Here is a 17,618-nt window from a genome sequence, read left to right as displayed (position 1 = left end):
GCTCTATCCCTAACCCTTTTTATTTTGAGACAGGGTCTCACTAACTTGTCTGGGCTGGGGTCAAACTTCTGATCTTCCTGCATCAGACTACCATAGTGCTGGGATTATAGGGACATGCCACTATTCTTTAGCACGCATGAGGCCCTGGCTTCAATCCCCAGCATCAAAAAAATAAAATAATATCAGATATTGTTTTAAGACCATCAGACTGACATATAAGGAGTCAGACAATACTAGTAACTGGCAAGAATGTTAAAGAATGGATCTTACAATGCACTCTTGATGTAAAACCACTTTGGAGAGCAATCATTAATATAGTTTAAAACCCATGTACCCAATCACAGAAACTGTCTTTTGAGAAATTCAATACATGTACACAAGGATCAATGAATATGACAATCAATACAGTATTATTGATTATTGTGAAAAACTGGAAACCACCAAGTATTTGTAAAGAGAATAATTTTTATATATTCATAAAAGAAAAAATGAATGAATTAGGGCTATATGAATTTATGTGTCCATAAACTCCAAAAACACGGGAATGTTTCTTTTGTAACAAGTTATATATATAAAAATTTTAAAAATGCAGGAACTTTCTCCTACAACTTTTATTTATTTTTATTCTTTTTTTGTGTATGTGCCACAGAGTCTTTCTATGTAGTTCAGGCTGACCTTGAACTCATTAGGTAGCCCAGGTTGCCATTTGGGAGGCTGGGGCAGGAAGATCACTGCAAGTTCGAGGCCAGCCTGGCTATATAGTGAGTTCAAAGTCAGCCTGAACTACATAGTGAGACCTTGTCAAGAAAGAAAGAAAGAAAGAGAGAGAGAGAGAGAGAGAGAGAGAGAGAAAGGCAGACAGAGAAAGAGAGAGAAAGGCAGAGAGAGAGAAAGAAAGAGAAAGAGAAAGAGAGAAAGAGAGAGAGAGAGACAGAGAGAGAGAGAGAAAGAGGGGGGCGGGGTTAAAGGTATAGTTCAGTTGTAAACTGCCTGGCATGTGTGAGTCTCTGGGTTTAATTTTCAGTAAAAACAAAAGAAAAAAGAGAGATGGCAGAGACAAGGGAGAGACAGAGACAGAGTGCGTAAGAAAGAAAGCTTAGGGAAAACAACCTTCAAAATCCTACCATAAGATATAGTGGTGCACATACCTGTAATCCTAACTATTTGGAGGGCTGAGGGAGAAGGATCTCAAGTTTGAGGCCAGCCTGGGGAACTTAGCAAGACTGCCTCACAATAAAATTGTAAAAAAGGAATGGGGATGCAGCTCATGGTAGTGCTCTTGCCTGGCAGGTAAAAGGCCCAGGTTCCATACCCAGAACCATTAGAAAACAAACCATATCAAACACCAAAACAAAAAAAGGTATACACAGCAAAAAGACAAGATGTAGGGGCTGGGGATTTAGCTCAGTGGTTCTGCCGCCTGCCTTGCAAGTGCAAGGACCTGAGTTCGATACCCAGTACCAAAAAAAAAAGACAAGATGTAAAATTCTAATAAAGTTGGGTGGTATATGCTTGAAACATTTCACAACAAAAATATGAGAAATAAAATACTTGGACTATAAAGAAAACCCCACTATTTTTAGCTCTCTAATTTGAAACATGAGACTCCGAGAATATGATCATACTAGCTGGTGTGGTGGCACACACTGGTAATCCAGTACTCTGGGAGGCTGAAGCAGGAGGATAGAAAGCTCAAGACACGGTTGGCTGATTTATAGACTTAGTGAAACCCCGTCCAATAAAAAAGGGGCAGGGATGGAGCTCAGTGAGAAGACCCGTGGTTCAATCCCCACTGCCAAAAAGACAAAACAAAACAAAGATCATACATAGTTCACAAAAGGGAAACCCATCACAATCTATCACTGTATCTGCTAAAACCGAAAAAGTAAAGCCAAAGACATTTGACCTTTGGAACAAGCAAACTGCTTCAGATGCTATCTTCAGTCACATTATCTAACAGTTTATGACTGTAAAGGTACTGGAAGTTACATGACAGTAAATTGAGTAAGATTTGTTTACTCATTTCCAAAATGATTCCAATGTCATACTTGTGCTAGGGTGACAAATTCCACCTTGATCCTATTGGCTCAGGACCGTCCAGTTTGAAAGTTTAAAACTGTGTCCTGACCTCTAGTTTCAGGCAAACTGGGACAATTGGCCACTCTAACTCCTGGTCATATCAAAACTTTTGAGCTAGAGAAGAATTCTGAGATTTTTTTAAAAAAATTACCTAATTTTACAGATGGGAAAAGTAAGGGATTCTGTATCTTCAGATTATGAAGAAAAGCTCCAAGCCATTTAAATGCTCCAGTTTGTTCACTCTACGGACTAACCCTCTGCAGATTTGACTGGTGGTCTTCCAGCCCTTTGTAACTTCTTGTAGTGAGGAGAAGCCTTTGCCTCCCCCTATTCTGATTCCACTTCTACAATTCTCTAGCCATTTTACAGGCTTTTTGTGGAACTGGTACTCATTCTGCCGTGATTAGCTAACAGGCTTGTAGGCAGACCTGATGTCTGAGTGTGTATATAATAAAGAGTCTCTGTGTCCCATGCCATATATTATACCCCTTTCAAGATTCCCTCCTTTGAACTCAGAACTTTCACACTTAGCCCTGCATTATGCAATCATTCAGTCAGTGAACATTTACTGAATGATGGCAGGAACTGTGCTAGATACTGGAAAAAGTAAATAAAATGTACTCAGTCACATAAGAGAGTTAAGAACAAGATATATAAAATAATAAACAATGTGGTCTACACCTCAGGAAGTCAGAGGTTTTAACTGAGGAGGTGATATCTGACCGCCAGGGAAGAAATGTATCATCTGTTTCTTAAAGACCTCCATGGGGTTCTGGGTGTAGGGCTTGGGTAGCATGAGGCTAGCATGGATTTGATTCCCTAGTACAATAAAACAAACAAACAAACAACAACAACAACAACAAGAAGCCAGCCTTGTCTTTCCTACCATCAAAGAGTATGATGCTTTGCTCTCAGCTGAAGTTCAACAAATACATAAATTTGGCAAAGTCAAGAAAGCCAGTCCTAGGCGGGAATGGTGACGCACACCTGTAATCCCAGTCCTCGGGAGGCTGAGGCAGGATGATTAGCATGAGTTTGGGGCCAGCCTGGGCTACCTAGTGAGATCCTGTCTCAAAAAACTTACCATGCCCCCCACCATCTCTTGGAGATGAGGGTGGAGTTAACTGAATCCACTGGCAAGGTAAGTTTCAGAGGTTGACACTGTACCTGGCTTCGTGCAATGTTGCTCAGGTGGTTGTCCTCAGACATCTGGGCATTTTGGAAGTAGGACAAGGGTGCAGGTAACTCTGTCATTGGAGCAACTGTATAGAAATACTTTCTCACAGAAAACAAAGCCTCTTGGGGGTCTAAAAAGGAAAAGAAGAAAACAGAACTTTGTGCATTATGACTACATTCTTATTTTTTTTCCCTTAAATTCTTTTATTGGTACATTTTAGGTAAACAGTGCATTTACATTTATCATTGGGTACTTGTACCTGTACATGATGTATCTTGGTTCTTAGTTTTTCCCCATTCCTTGTCCACCCTTCCCTATTTACAGTTTTTCCCCATTCCCTGTCCTCCCTTCACCCCCTCCACCCTTCCCTATTTACAAAGACTCTGTTTCCATTTTTTCCTTTTCTTATAATTTTTCCTTTCCCTTTTCCCCTCCCACTTCCCCTACCCCTTTGGACCTTTTCTTCTATTTCAAATAATCAATTATTCATTTTAATCATTTTAATCCTTATTTACACTTTCAGTTTCGTACACCAGAGAAACTATTTGGTATTTACACATTACACTCTTATTTTTCAAAAGCTCTCATAAATTTCATTCAGCAGGAACAAACCTTTCTTTCATGTGTTCTCCTCCAGGCCACGCTGACCTTGGACCTCAAGGGCTGTTGTTGCTTGCAGGCTCCTGGATTAGGTCTGAAATCAAATTTTACTAGGTCATCCATAGTTGGTCAAATACTAGTAAATCCATTCGTACCCATCAACTACTTATGTGGCTAACTAGTAAACCAGAAATGTTGCTGTGCCCTGGCTTTCAACTGACAGATTTATTGTCAGTGGACGACACCTCTTTGACACTGAGATCTCAAACACAAAAATACCTAATGACTTCAGATTTAGAGCAAAAGGAATTGATTCCGTGGAATGTTCTCAACATTTCTTTTTCTATACTTTCTACTTCAACCTAATTTTTATAACTCCATAAAATTATTGTCTAGTGCTTTTAATTTTGTAAAATTCTTGGTGTCTTCTCATTTCATCCTAATCATAAAACACCAAGGCAGGGTGGACAGGTAATATATGTACTTCATAAAAGCAGAAGGGAGGGCATAGAGAGATACTGAGTATATTAAGTAATTTTTATCAAACTGCAGATCAAGTCTTTTAAAACAATCTAAAAGTGGGCTGGGGGTATAGCTCTGTGGTAGAGCATGTTTAGCACACATGAGATCCTGGGGTCATCCCTCAGGACAATAAAAGCAGAAGGGTATCCAGAAAAGTTCGGTGAGTTGCTTAAGGACACACACATAGACTCAGGCAGACCACAAGAACCAGACCCTAACTTCCAGCCTTCTGGTCGCTCCTTTGCCTCTTGGCATAGCCTATTTAGAGACAGGACTGCCTCTCACCCCGCCACTGCCCTCTCATTCCCATTTCCCATTTCCGAATTGCCAACGTCACATTCCCATTTGTCTGGCTACCTTAATTTCCATTAGCCAGCTCTGTAGGACTTGTACTCTTCTTTTCATAGATAATCCTCAGAAATATAAAAGATCTGTTTACGTACTTAAAAAGTATTCTAATACATATATAGGATCTAAAACATGGGGCCAGGAGTGTAGCTCAGTGGTAGAGCACCTGCCTAGCATGTGTGAAGCCCTGGGTTAATTCCCAACACTACAACAAACAAAAATATATAAAATAAAAACAAAATACTATCAAGTACATATCTGCATAAAAAGCATTTTATCAATATCCTGTTTCACTTTTTTTCTTTCCTTGCCAGTACTGGGGACAGAATGCAGGGACTTTGCACTAAGCTACCACCCTAGCTCTTTATTTTTTGAGGGAGGATCTTGGTAAATTGTCCAAGTTGGCCTCAAACATAGATTCCACTGCCTCAGTCTTCCAAGTAGCTGGGATTATAGGTATCTACCTCTGTGCCTGGCTCATTTTCACTTTTTAACTTCAGCATTCTCTAACCTTTAAATATGCCATTTGTTTCTTTTAATGATTTGTCATTAAAATGCAAAAAGTGGCCTTTTCCTTTAATAAAGGTATCAAGTTCAGGGCTGGGGATTTAGCTCAGTGGTGCCACACCTACCTCGCAAGCACAAAAGTTCTGAGTTCAATCTCCAGTGCCAAAAAAAAAAAAAAAAAGATATCATGTTCAAATTAGCCTTTATTACCTGTATTTGGATCATCCAAATCATGAGAAATTTTTCCAGGGGAGCGCTGGGGACGGAACCTAGGGTCTTGTGCATCCTAATCAAGTGCTCCACCACTGGACTACACCTCCAGCAAATGACAAAATTTTCTTTTTCAAACTCACTTAGCAATTTATTACCTCTTTCTACAAAATGGCTCACTTTTCAGCCTAAAAAATTCAGTTTTGGGCTGGGGATTTAGCTTCGTGGTTCCTTCCGGTGCCTGCCTCACAAGTGCAAGGTCCCGAGTTCAATCTCCGGTAACAAAAAAAATTCAGTTTAAATAATTTTTTCCCATTTTTTTTGCTTTCTGTTCAGACTAGGCAATTCCAGGTATCAATAATACTTCAAATACATGAGGAGCAACAGTTCTATGCTTTTGTTTTTTAAGAGAAGGTCTCACTGTGTAGCCGGGCTGGCCTTGACTCATGGCAATCCGCCTGCCTCAGCCTCCCAAATACTGGAATTACAGGCATGCACCTGGCTCAGTGCTTTGTTGTCTGTTCTTTCTTTTTTACTTTTCATCCTACATATTTGCAGTATATAATGTTTACATTGTGTGGAGTTGGTGCATGTATAGAACACATCTTGAGAACTTGTTTGGAGGTTCTAGCAGGGAGCGCAGCTACTCGTATACCCTTGACTGAGGAAATGGTCCTCCTCTATCGGGGGTGGTCGTCTTCTTCGACTAAGCACACAGCTTCGGGAGGGTTGCACATGGAGCGGTGAGGGAGGAAGGGGACACCCGCCTAGACAGCCAGATCAGCCAAATCAGCCCTGGCGATCAATGGGGTGACAGATGTCGCAGCCAGATTGCCCTCACATCCGTATATAACACATCTTAATTCTTTTTTCATCCTCGTCTACTCCCCTCTTCCCCCTTCCTCTATCTCTTGATTCCCTTTGCATTTGAAAGACAATGTATGTTCAAAATAAAACTATGCTTACAAGTAAATGAGATCTTTAATAACTGCTGTAACTATAAACTAAAACCTGCAATGCCAAAAAGCAATCACCACATACAGTCCTAGTACTGATTTAAAGAAAGAATAGGTAATATTGAGATCTAGTCATTTTATTTATGTAGTTTCCTTCTTATCCTTATAGGATCTGTTTAGCTATTATAAGAAACCATACAAACTGATCATCATACTGGAAATTTCTCAGACAACTCTTGTAAGAACATGTGTTATGGCTTGTATCTAGATGTCCCCAAAGCCTCATGAGCTCAGAGGTAGGGTATTTCAAATTTGGCTGGGTCTAGGGCAGTGGTGGTGAACCTATGGCATGCGTGTTTTCAAGACAAAAGATGTTAATGTATGAGTTGTTTTTTTTAAACTAAAACCTCACTATTTGGGTTTAATTGCAGTGCTGGCACTTTCTGATAAACAAGTGAGTTTTGGGTTGCACTTTGGGCATTTGTCTCTAAAAGGTTCACCATCACTGATCTAGGGTTTATGATTCTGGGATTAAGGGTGTGTGGTACTAAATTAGTCCTCCGATTGGTTTAGTATAGCTCCACCCAAAAAGTTTGTAGCCTGGATGGAATTTAAAGGGACAGAAAGAAAGTAGGGTTAAAATGGGTGTGGTGGCTAACACCTATAATCCCAGGTCTCCAGAGGCTGAGGCAGGAGGATCACTGTGCATTAGGTCAACCTGAACTACAGAGTGAGACCCTGCCTCAAAAAAAAAAAAGAAAAGAAAAGCAAAAACAAGGCAGGCTTGCTGCCTCTCTGCTTCCTGCCTGCTGTGCCATGGACTACTTCTCCTCTGCCAAGCTACCCTGCCTTAGAGCCAGCCAATTATGGACTGAAACCTCTATAAACTATGAACTAAGATAAATATTTCCTCCTTTAACTTGTGGATGTCAGGTATTTTGTCTCAACAACCAGAAAAGTAACTAAGACAACATGGATAATACAGAAGTCACTGCAGCATACCTCAATACTATTTTCAAAGTTCTTCTCACATCCATTATTCCATTTTATTCTTTTTTTTTTGGTACCGGTGATCAAACTTGGGACCCTGCACTTTTGAGGCAGGCGGCAGAACCACTGAGCTTAATCCCCAGCCCCTTCCATTTGATTCTTTAAAAAAAAGAATAACAAGAGGAAAAGAATCTGTACAGGGATGTTAAAAACAAACAAACTCAGGAAGCTGGGTATGTTGGTCCATGCCTGTAATCCTAACCCTTAGGTGGCTGATAGACAATCCTGAGTTTGAGGCTAGCCTGGGCTACATAGGGAGTTCAAGACCAGCTTGGATTACACAGTGAGACCCAGCATCGAAAACAAATAAAACCACAAAACCCAAAACACCTCAGAAAAGGTGAAGGAATTTTTCTGTGCAGGTTAAGGGGGGCAAGTGAATTACACCCCAGAACTCAAGTTGTCTGATGTCAAGTCCAGGGGTTTTCCAGTTACCTAGATTCTCTGAAGGCCTCAGTACTACGGGAGGAGGCTCCCTGAAAGAGCTGTCTTTTGGAACTCAGCATGAAGCAGAGGCAGGCAACAAAGCCAGGTCAGGCTCTGGGAACAAATACCCACTGTTGGTAGGCAGAAAGGGACAGGCCAAGCAGAGTTGTTCTTGGTCCAGAAATAGCTGAAAACAATTGATGAGTGCATGCAAAAGGTCAATGATCCTACTGTTTAGGCAGTGTGGCAAAAAACACGATTTTATAACATTTTCAGCTGAGCCCTGTGAATATGGGAAAAGACAGCTGGGAAGTAAGGATCTTTCCTATGACCTAGATTGCAGAGGGAAAGAAAAGAGAGGCATAATTTTGGTGCTTTCTTCTCTGGCCACCTGCTGAAGAGATGACAGCACAGCACTTCAGTTCACTGCTATCCATATATCTTTTCACTCAAAACACTTGCTCAATCAGACAAAAGAAATCATTCTTTGATAAGAATTTCTATTGTATATAAAGAGATCAAAAAAGCCCTAAGAGAACTACGAATAATCCCAAAGCTTAGACTGCACCACAGAAAAGTCTGTCCATGAGAAAACTTTCTCTTCAATAAGTATCTCAGGGCCGGGGATTTAGCTCAGTGGTTCCGCTGCCTCCCTCGAAAGTGGAAGGTCCCAAGTTTGATCCCCAGTACCAAAAAAAAAAAAGTATCTCAGGAGCAATGTGTAAAATCTCAGAATAAGTTTATTAAATATCCTTTTCAAGAAAGCACTCACAGAAAAGCACATTTTCTCTGTCTCACTATATCCAAGATAACAACTAAACCTCAAGCTCCTATGAAATGTGGTTATTTAATTATTTATATAATTTTCTTTCTTCACTCTCAGAGATAAGTACAAACAGAACTAGTACAGTACTCTACAAAAACATTTGTATGACACTTGATCATGAGCTTTTCCAAAGGGCTTTCGACTTGCTTTCATGTCTCTAAGCACTTGCCTAGTTTTTGTTTTAGAAAATTGCTATAAGTATTTTCTGCTGCATCTGCATTAGGCTGCTAAGGTTTGCAGGGGCCAATGTGCTTGTGATTTATTCTTTTCCTACAAAAGTATTTAATCAGTTTTGGTGTCAGTCTGATGGCTTCTTCCTGACAGGCAGCCCAAGTTTTGACTATATAGATGGGCAGGGAAAGCTTCTATTTGGGTTTTTCGAGGCTCACATTCAACAGTAAATGCAATCAAACTCTAAACTGTATTGTATAATCAATATGAATAAAAATAACTTTAAATTAATTTTAAAATTTTCCCAAGAAACTCACACACAAACTTTTTTGGGGGGTGGGGTGGGGAAATACATCCTAGAAAAACTCTTCTTAATTTTTAAGCCATTAGGAGCAAGTCATTTCTCCAGTCCTACAAGAGGCTTTTCGAAAGGGTAGATGCTAAACAGACCAAGGATAGTGATACATCATTTTTGGTGATTGTTCCTCCTCCTTCCATCCCACTCCACCTCGGTGAACCATCTGTGCTAGATTAGATTATTCAGCAAATATCCACTTCCTCCCCTAGCCAGCATCCCCAAGGGAGGACTATACAGTCAACCTTCTATATCCTTCAGTTAGGTATCCTCAGATGCAATCAAGATCAAAAATATTTGGGGGTTGAAAATACCTGGGAGAAAAAAAGAATTGTCTGTAACGAACATGTACAGACATTTTTCCTTGTTATTCCGTAAATGATACAGTACAATTAATTACATAGCATTTGTGCTGTATTATGCATTACCTAAAAGCATTTGGTTTTGTTACAAAATTTTGGGGTTTTTTCATAGAAGAGTGCTTTTTATATTTTGTTAATATCTACTGGTACTGAATTAAAATTTTTTTTAATGGGCATACAATCCAAAAGAAAAACAAGTATTCAGGAGGACATGTGTAGGTTACATGTAAACACTACATTTTATGTTCACTTGAGCACCCTCAAATGTCATAGAACCAATGTCCTGAAGATATCAAGGGACCACTATACTACTCTCCAGCGATGCTGGGCTTGGCCTTGTGACTTGGTGGGCCTCATGCTGGGCACAAGCCACTACCTACCCTAACCTTTGGACTTTGGTCAATGTGGTCTTAACAGATGTGGTATAGCAGACACTTGAACTATGCTTATGTTGTGAAGTTGGTCTTGCCTTCTTGTACTTTTGCTGTTGTTTTGAGAAGAGCTTACTTTGCATAGCCTCTACCCCCTCAGCCTGAGCCCCAGAATAAAATATGCAAATGAGAATGCTCCCTGCTGATCTACATACCTACACCTTGAAGCAGAGCTCTAAACTGCCGAATTTGGGGGAGATGTGCTATGTAGAGTTGCTGTAGCAACTTATTTTAAAATGGTAATGCTGGCTCAGAAGATGAAATGAAGATGAAATAAGGTAACCCCAGAATCCCCTATCTGTAGCTCTTAGGACTAAATGTGTTTAGAATTCAGAATTTTTGAATTTTATGAAGGTAATATGAAGCAAATACCATGTTATACAGAGCTCCCACAGGGTCTCAGAATCACAAAATGAAACATTAAGGCTACAAGTGGAATAAGTCTATATATAGGTTCATGTTAGATTTCTGTCAAACTAGTTATGAAACACTTTAAAGTTTGGGGATTTGGGAATTTTAGAATTGTGGATATGAGACAATGGTCCTGTACTTCAAACTTTTTTCTTTTAGATGGGGTTTTGCTCTATTGCCCAGGCTGGCCCCAAACTCCTGAGTTCAAGTAATGGTCCTGTGTCAACCTCCCAAGTAGCTGAGATTACAGGCACAGCAACCACACCTAGCTTTTCTCAATTATAGACTTGTTCCCAAAAAGTTATTTAATTTTGACAATTTCGTAATGAAGGTACAATTACCCCAAGTCATTGTCTCAAATCCTGAAAATGGATAGAATGACTAATTTATAATGAAAAAACAAAAACAAAAACAGGATTGGGGATTTAGCTCAGTGGCACCACGCCCCCTTTACAAGCACAAAGTCATGAGTTCAATCCCCAATATAAAAAAAAAAACAAACCCATAAGATATAACGAAAAAAAATGATTACTCACATCTAATTAATTTGTAAGCCTCTAGATGTACCCACATTGCCTGCATTCTTTTGCTTTGGATCAATTTAAACAGAACTGTATAACCCATTCTGAAAACCAAACATTAATACTCTAATCACCAAACACTCATTGGATTTCTTTCACTGCGATAGGTGCTGGGGATACTAAGGAATCAGATATGCTTCTGTTTACATGAGGAGTTTACTATCTATCTAGAAAGGAAGACAAGTAAAATTTTAGATTGGGTAAATTCCCAGATTGCGTGTTGAAATTAAAATGTTAGATATATCAAGTTAAATATTTAAATTAATGTCACCTGTTTCTTGTTACCTTTACAAAATGTATTTATCAGAAAATTTAAAAATTAACGTTTGGGACTGCAGATGTAGCTCAGTGGTAGTGCTTGCCTAGAGTGTATGAGGCCCTGAGTTTAATCCCTAGCACCACATACACAAAAAAATAAGTAAAGAAATAAATAGTATAAACATTTGTGGCTCACAATATAATTGTTCTGCGGTGTTTTTCTAAATTTTCAGTTGTGTTACACCAGGCCTAACATTCAAAATCTTTCGCAACGTTTTCCTTCCTGGAGCCTCTTCCCTCCCTCTCTGCTTTTCTGTGACTCTGCACTACTGTGGTTCTCCTACCACACTCATTCTCCTCAGCTGCCTCCTTGTCCCCTTCTTCCCCTTAGGCATATCCTCCACAGCTCCAACATCAAGTGGTAAGTCTACCTAAAGGACTAATGTTTCCAGCTCCAGTCTTGGCCACAGGTCATTTTCACCCGCTGACACTTCAAAAGCGATACTTCCAAAGCACTTCCTCTTTACTTCTTCCCTTCTAACTTGTTTCTGAGATAGTGTCTTCCATTCTCTAAACTTAAATTCTCATTTGACTCTTTGTTCTTCATTTGGTTGCTGTGTCCTGCTCACATTTCTCTACCTATGCCTCTGCCAACACCCCAGACCAAACTCTCATTATATCTCACCTGAATTATGCAAAACTCACCTCAATTCTCGTATCTATTCCTGACTCTGCTACCAGACTGATATGCCCAAAACAAAACTCTGGCCACAACAGTGCCACACATTTGAAAAGGACGAGAGGAAGAAAAAGCAAATACTGAAAACACAGGCATGCACCGGCCACGCATACATCGCGACGGCCCGGATCAAGGAAGAGGCACTAGATGCTTTTTCCGCGTGGCATGTAAGACATGAGGGAAGTTACCCGAGTGCCACTCACTACTGGACAAGGACACACTAGGGCACGAGCCGCGGCGTTGCACCAGTTGCTCAGGCAGACCCGGCTCAGGTCACTTCCTCTCTCTCGCTCCACTCCAGTCAAGACAGTCAGTCCCGCCCCAGCACCTGCGCCCTGAGAAGCCTCCGGGAAGCCAGTATTTCCCGACCATAGCTCCGAGGGGACTGTTTTCAACCTGACCGCGGGCCAAATCTGGGCCCGAGAAACTCGCCACCCCTCCTCGTTTCCCACGCGGGGTTCCTCGGTCTTCACCGGCCGCGCCCCGCCCCTCATTTTCGAGAACACCGGGTCCGGCCAGAGGCGACAAAGGGCCAGGCCCTGCCTGCGGCTGCCAGTGCCCACACCGGAGCAGGGACACCTTCCTTTCTCCCCAGACTCTCGGTCACGCACCTTCTCTTCTCCCCGCCGGCGCCCGCTCAGAGAAAGTCCCTTCCCCAGTATCCTCTGTTTTGTTTCCGAGGTAAAAATCCCAGCCCCCAAAGCTACCCGTCCCAGGCCCCGCCCTAGGAGCCTCATCGGTGTCGTCATTTCCGGCTCTGGCGCCGTTGGTGGCCCACCCGGGACCGGACGGAAGTGCTTCCGGCCTCGCGCGCCTTTCCCCCACCGTGAGGTGGGGAAAATCCCTCAGCTCCAGATAACCCCGAGCGCCCGGAGCGTGTGGAGCAAACGGTTCAGTTTGCGGGCGTGGATCTGGAGCTGTCAAGCATCTGAGGTCACGGTGGAGCCCAGAGCGAAACCCAGTGCTCGCTTCTCCCAACCAGCGAGTGATGATACCTTAAATCTAATATCCCTCATTTCGCTGTAGCACCTATTTGTAGTTTCTTACAGTGTGAATCACAAGAATGCTAGTTAAAATTGTAAATGTGCTCTCCCCCACCCCCAAGAATCAAAACTTCTGATGGAACTTGAAAAACTGTGTCTACGCCAGCTTCCTGGATTCTTGGGCTCCACGTGTGGGAATCAGTCTTCCTAGATGGTAAACTTCTGAAAGCCTGAAAATGTGTCATTTTCTTAATTCCCAAACCTAACAACACTTGGTTCACGATGGGTTGTTCATTTCTGTATCTGCCATCTTTTATCCAGTTGTAAAGGCACTACCTACAAATAATTCATTAAGCAGCTTGCCACACATTCATCTGAAAGCTAAAAGAAAACAAAGAACTAATACCATATTACACAAGGGTTAAAACAAATGGAGGTGTTCAAATTCATGGGTAATCAGAAAAAACAAAATGATCGCATCTGGCCAAATTACATTTTTCTAACATTTTTTACTTACCCAGGCTATCCCTTTCACATTCCAGAACACCAATCCCCAAGCCCTCTCTTCCTGCCCTGCACTAGAGCCTACTTCCAATGCTGTAACAACAGATTTCAATAGCTTTTACACTTGATAGCTTCATACTTAAGTAAGCCTTTCCTTAAAGTGGAAAAGATAAACTGGGGGTGAGGGGTGAACAACTAAAACAAAAAACCTATTTTTTAGAAATTCATGGCTGGGCATGGTGGCACACACCTGTAATCCCAGCCCTTAGGAGGCAGGATTCCAGCGAGTTCTAGGCCAGCCTGGGCTACGGTAGAGTTCAACGCCAGCTGAAAACTACATCGAGACCCTGTCTCAAAAAACGAACAAAAACCCCCAAACCTCATCCCCCCTTAACTTTTGAGTAAGGTGTTTTCTTTGCTCGTTTATATATCACAAGTGCGGAGAACAGTGCCTAGCACATAGAACAATTCACAGATTTGTTCAACAAGCATAGGCCAAAACCCATCTATTTGGGAACTGGTAGAGTCTGTTTTATTGCAATGTTAATACCTTAAAATGCCGTAAACTGAGCCAGGCATGGTGACACAAGCCCATAATCCTAGGCTAGGGAAGCTGAGGCAGGATTCTGAGTTCAAGGCTAGATTGGACTGGACAGGGAGACCCTGTCTTTAAAAAAAAAAAAAAAAGGCCGGGGATTTAGCTCAGTGGTTCTGGCGCCTGCCTTGCAAGTGCAAGGTCCTGAGTTCGATCTCTGGTACCAAAAAAAAGGCTGTAAACTATTCGTAGAAACAGTACAACAATTTTTGTGTAAAGATATCCAGAGTATTGGCATGGCAAAAATTGGAAAGCTAAATGTCTCATTATAATTCACCTATTTAATGTTATTAAGTGTTCATTATGTGCAAGAGAAATTTTTCTGTAAAATGTAAAAACATGGTTGTACTTAAACTTAATGTCAAACATTCTTTTAAGTTGTATTTTATGAATATCAAATGTTTTACAATATAGACTTACTGTTTTATGTATTGTATAAAATAAATACCATCTTTAAATACACTGGAATTCAAAACAGAAATCATGAAAGAATATTGGTTGAAATATATCCAGTAGGAAACTTTTTATTATCCAATCCTTTGATAAATGCGTTATAGACAAATTTGATCTTCTTTGAAATGTGCTGTCTGCTGCTTTTCTGTTTCTGTTACAGTAGCTATAAATTGTTGTTTGAGGATGTCCTTATCTAAATTCCTGCCAATAAGGACCAATCGACTTGTTCTCTGTGTCATCTTTCCAGCTCACTGGAGTCTCTTCCAGGTCATAAGAGTTCATGGACACCTTGGACAATCATATGTTGTGATTTGTCAAACATTCTTGAAAAGAGGTGTTAAGATTAAAAAAAAAAAAAAAAAAAAAGCAAAGTGGGGCTGGGGATTTAGCTCAGTGGCACAGCACCTGCCTGCCAAGTTCAAGGTCCTGAGTTTGATCTCAAGTAAGTTTGAGTAACTGGATTACAGATAATATTTTCCAGTTTTCTACATTCCTTCATCATTTTAGCAGTACAAACAGCCAAGATGTACCAAGGCAAGAAACAGCTTAAAAAAAAAAATTTAGGAAAGACGAAGACAGAGACTAAAATGAGGCAAGTTAAAATCCCAGACACTGGTTAAGACTTACAGGCAGACAGCAAATGTCAGTATTCTTGAAATGAACTAGTGTGTAGCCTCTTACAAGGCCAGTCTCATTCAGGCTGTCACTAGTCAGTAGACATCAGTGGGATGGTGATGTACAAAACAGAGCACGTTAAGAGTTGAGGCTGGAGGCTACATAAGATGCTCATTCTGGCATCTCAGTGTAGCAGAAAGGAGAAAAGATCCAATGTAAGTTTTTGTGCTGCTCTTTAAAACATATTCCAAACACAAGGAAGGAAAAGACAGTATCTGAGTAAGGGTTAGGAAACTACAGAACTCACAAAAAAGAATAGGGTAAAGGAAGTCTTTCCTGATTGGATGCATGGAGTATCTCTTTACTTTCAGAAGGGAGAAGTTTACAATAGGTTGTGATAAACTGGAGAGCTAGAACTGCAAAGAACATGCCTGATAAACTTTCTTAAGTTTTTGTGAAGCTTGAGAGTTATTTACTAGATAAGGGGAAAGGGGGGAAATGACTTAGTCATTCAGTGTTATTTTTTTTCAATACCTACTGCAGCCCTGAAGTAAAAGCTAGTGTGCTTGAAAGAGAATGACCAGATAGCTCTTAAGTACCAGATTCTCTGCAGTGTTACATTTTACATTTTACTCAGAAGTGTCCCAAACTTGGGAGCAGGTACAGAGAAAACTAACCAAAATAAATTAAGGCAAAACCCAGCAATATGGTGAAAGATGAAATAAAAGCTCTGCATGGTGACACACACGTAACTCCAGCACCCAGCAGGCTCCAGCAGAAGGATCACCTCCAGTTTCCCAAATTTAAGGCCTGCCTGGTCTACATAGTGGCCCTGTATCAAAATTTTAGAAAGTAAAAATTCCAAGTTTTGGACCTGAAAGAACCTCTAACTCAAGAGCATGAACTTCAGAATAGCAGTACATTTTATGCTGATGCAGAAGTGATTTCAAGAAACAATGACTTATTAAAATTGCTTATTAGGGCCAGGGATTTAGCTCAGTGGTTTCGCTGCCTGCTGCGCAAGTGCAAGGACCTGAGTTCGATCCCTGGTACCAAAAAAAACCCTGCTTATTTACATAATTTTGAAATTGATGAGATATTTTATTAATATTCCAGTCAATTTTTAATTCAAGAATGTAATTTTACCAAAAGAAAAATTTGAAAGTTTCTGTTCAGGTTATTGGAATTAGTTATTAAAAGAAAAAAAGGAGAACCCTATTTTTAGTGTTTCCTGATTTCATTTTTGTACATATAAAGAGGAATTTCAATTATGAAAAAATTTAAAGATATATATGTACTTTTATTTCCTGTCTTGAAGATTTTGAGTTACAATATTATTTTCAGATTCTTCCAAGTATGCTGTTTTGAAATGAGATCCCATTTTTTCCCCCATTATAAGTTGTTTTCATAAAATTCTGATATTGGTTGTGGCCTAGTGCCTTGGGTTTTACAGATTTTTTTTTTTTTAGTACTGGGGATTGAACTTGGGACCTTGTGCTTGGCAAGGCAGGCACTGGAACCAATGGGCTAAATCCCCAGCCCCAGATTTTTCTTTTATATGCAAGATCTTTTCAACAAAATAGTGTTTGTCATCAGTTTGGTACTAAACATTTATAATTACTGTGTAATTATAAACAAAAATACATAAAGCATTGAATATAATTATGTAGCATAAAAGTTAAGGTTGTTCACTATGATGGCATCTTAGAATTAAACAAACCTATTACTAGGGCTGTAAAGAGGAAAAAAAAAAACCCAGCATGATAGGAGACGGAAAGCTGTATCTCTCACTACCTAAGTCAGGACCTAGAACCTAGTCAATCAGAAAACAAGGCCAGGGGCCGGGGACTTAGCTCAGTGGTTCTGCCGCCTGCCTCGCAAGTGCAAGGACCCGAGTTTGATCCCTAGTACCCCCCCTCCAAAGTGCAAAAAACAAAGGCCAGGTCTTTACACCAGTGATTTCAAGATAATACAATCCATTTACACTTCCAGAGCAAAGTAATCCACTAGGAATATACAATTTATTTTCACAGGGTTCAAGGCTTGGGCACATCCTTTTTTTTTTTTTAGCTCTGACATCATTACAATTCATTGCAAGCACTGGTTACCTTAGATTGAGACTTGCTTAATACTGAGGACTGCTTTCTTAATCATCTTGTTTTTGTAGCATTAGGTTTTGAATGTCACTGTTTTACTCTAATTTCCTTCTTTACAAGAACATGGACCCCCTTATTTAGAAACTTATCTCAATAACATACTTTTAAAAATTTCAGTATCCAGTTTTCCACCCACAGGGGCAATCAAGTCTCTTCACCTGGGTTCATTTACCAAAGCAGTAAAATTGACAGGAAAATAATGAACCTTCAGAGTTTTTGGACTCTACATTATAAAGTGTTCACTAATTTTTTCTTTGGTAGTCACTAGCTATATGGCATTTGAGCACATACTATGCAGATGGT

General features: G+C 40.3%; 1 protein-coding gene across 1 annotated transcript in view; it reads right to left on the bottom strand.

Annotated features, from left to right (window-relative positions):
* Positions 1 to 12,777, bottom strand: part of Psen1 (presenilin 1) — a 69,083-nt gene extending 56,306 nt beyond the window's left edge. Inside the window, exons 1-3 of the mRNA XM_004837249.4 lie at positions 12,621 to 12,777; positions 3,869 to 3,950; positions 3,247 to 3,386 (exon numbers count right to left, since the gene is read on the bottom strand). Of these exons, the coding sequence (XP_004837306.1) occupies positions 3,247 to 3,333 (87 nt within the window). The 5' untranslated portion in view covers positions 3,334 to 3,386; positions 3,869 to 3,950; positions 12,621 to 12,777. The remainder of the gene's footprint in view (positions 1 to 3,246; positions 3,387 to 3,868; positions 3,951 to 12,620) is intronic.
* Positions 12,778 to 17,618: the final 4,841 nt, after the last annotated feature.

The sequence above is a fragment of the Heterocephalus glaber genome, unplaced genomic scaffold (genome assembly GCF_053883595.1).
Source record: "Heterocephalus glaber isolate CG9 unplaced genomic scaffold, H.glaber_assembly_v1.0 deba00001608, whole genome shotgun sequence".
Lineage (NCBI taxonomy): Eukaryota > Metazoa > Chordata > Mammalia > Rodentia > Bathyergidae > Heterocephalus > Heterocephalus glaber.
The sequence above is the reverse complement of the archived record's forward strand: the minus strand, read 5'-3'. Positions and strand labels throughout refer to the sequence as shown.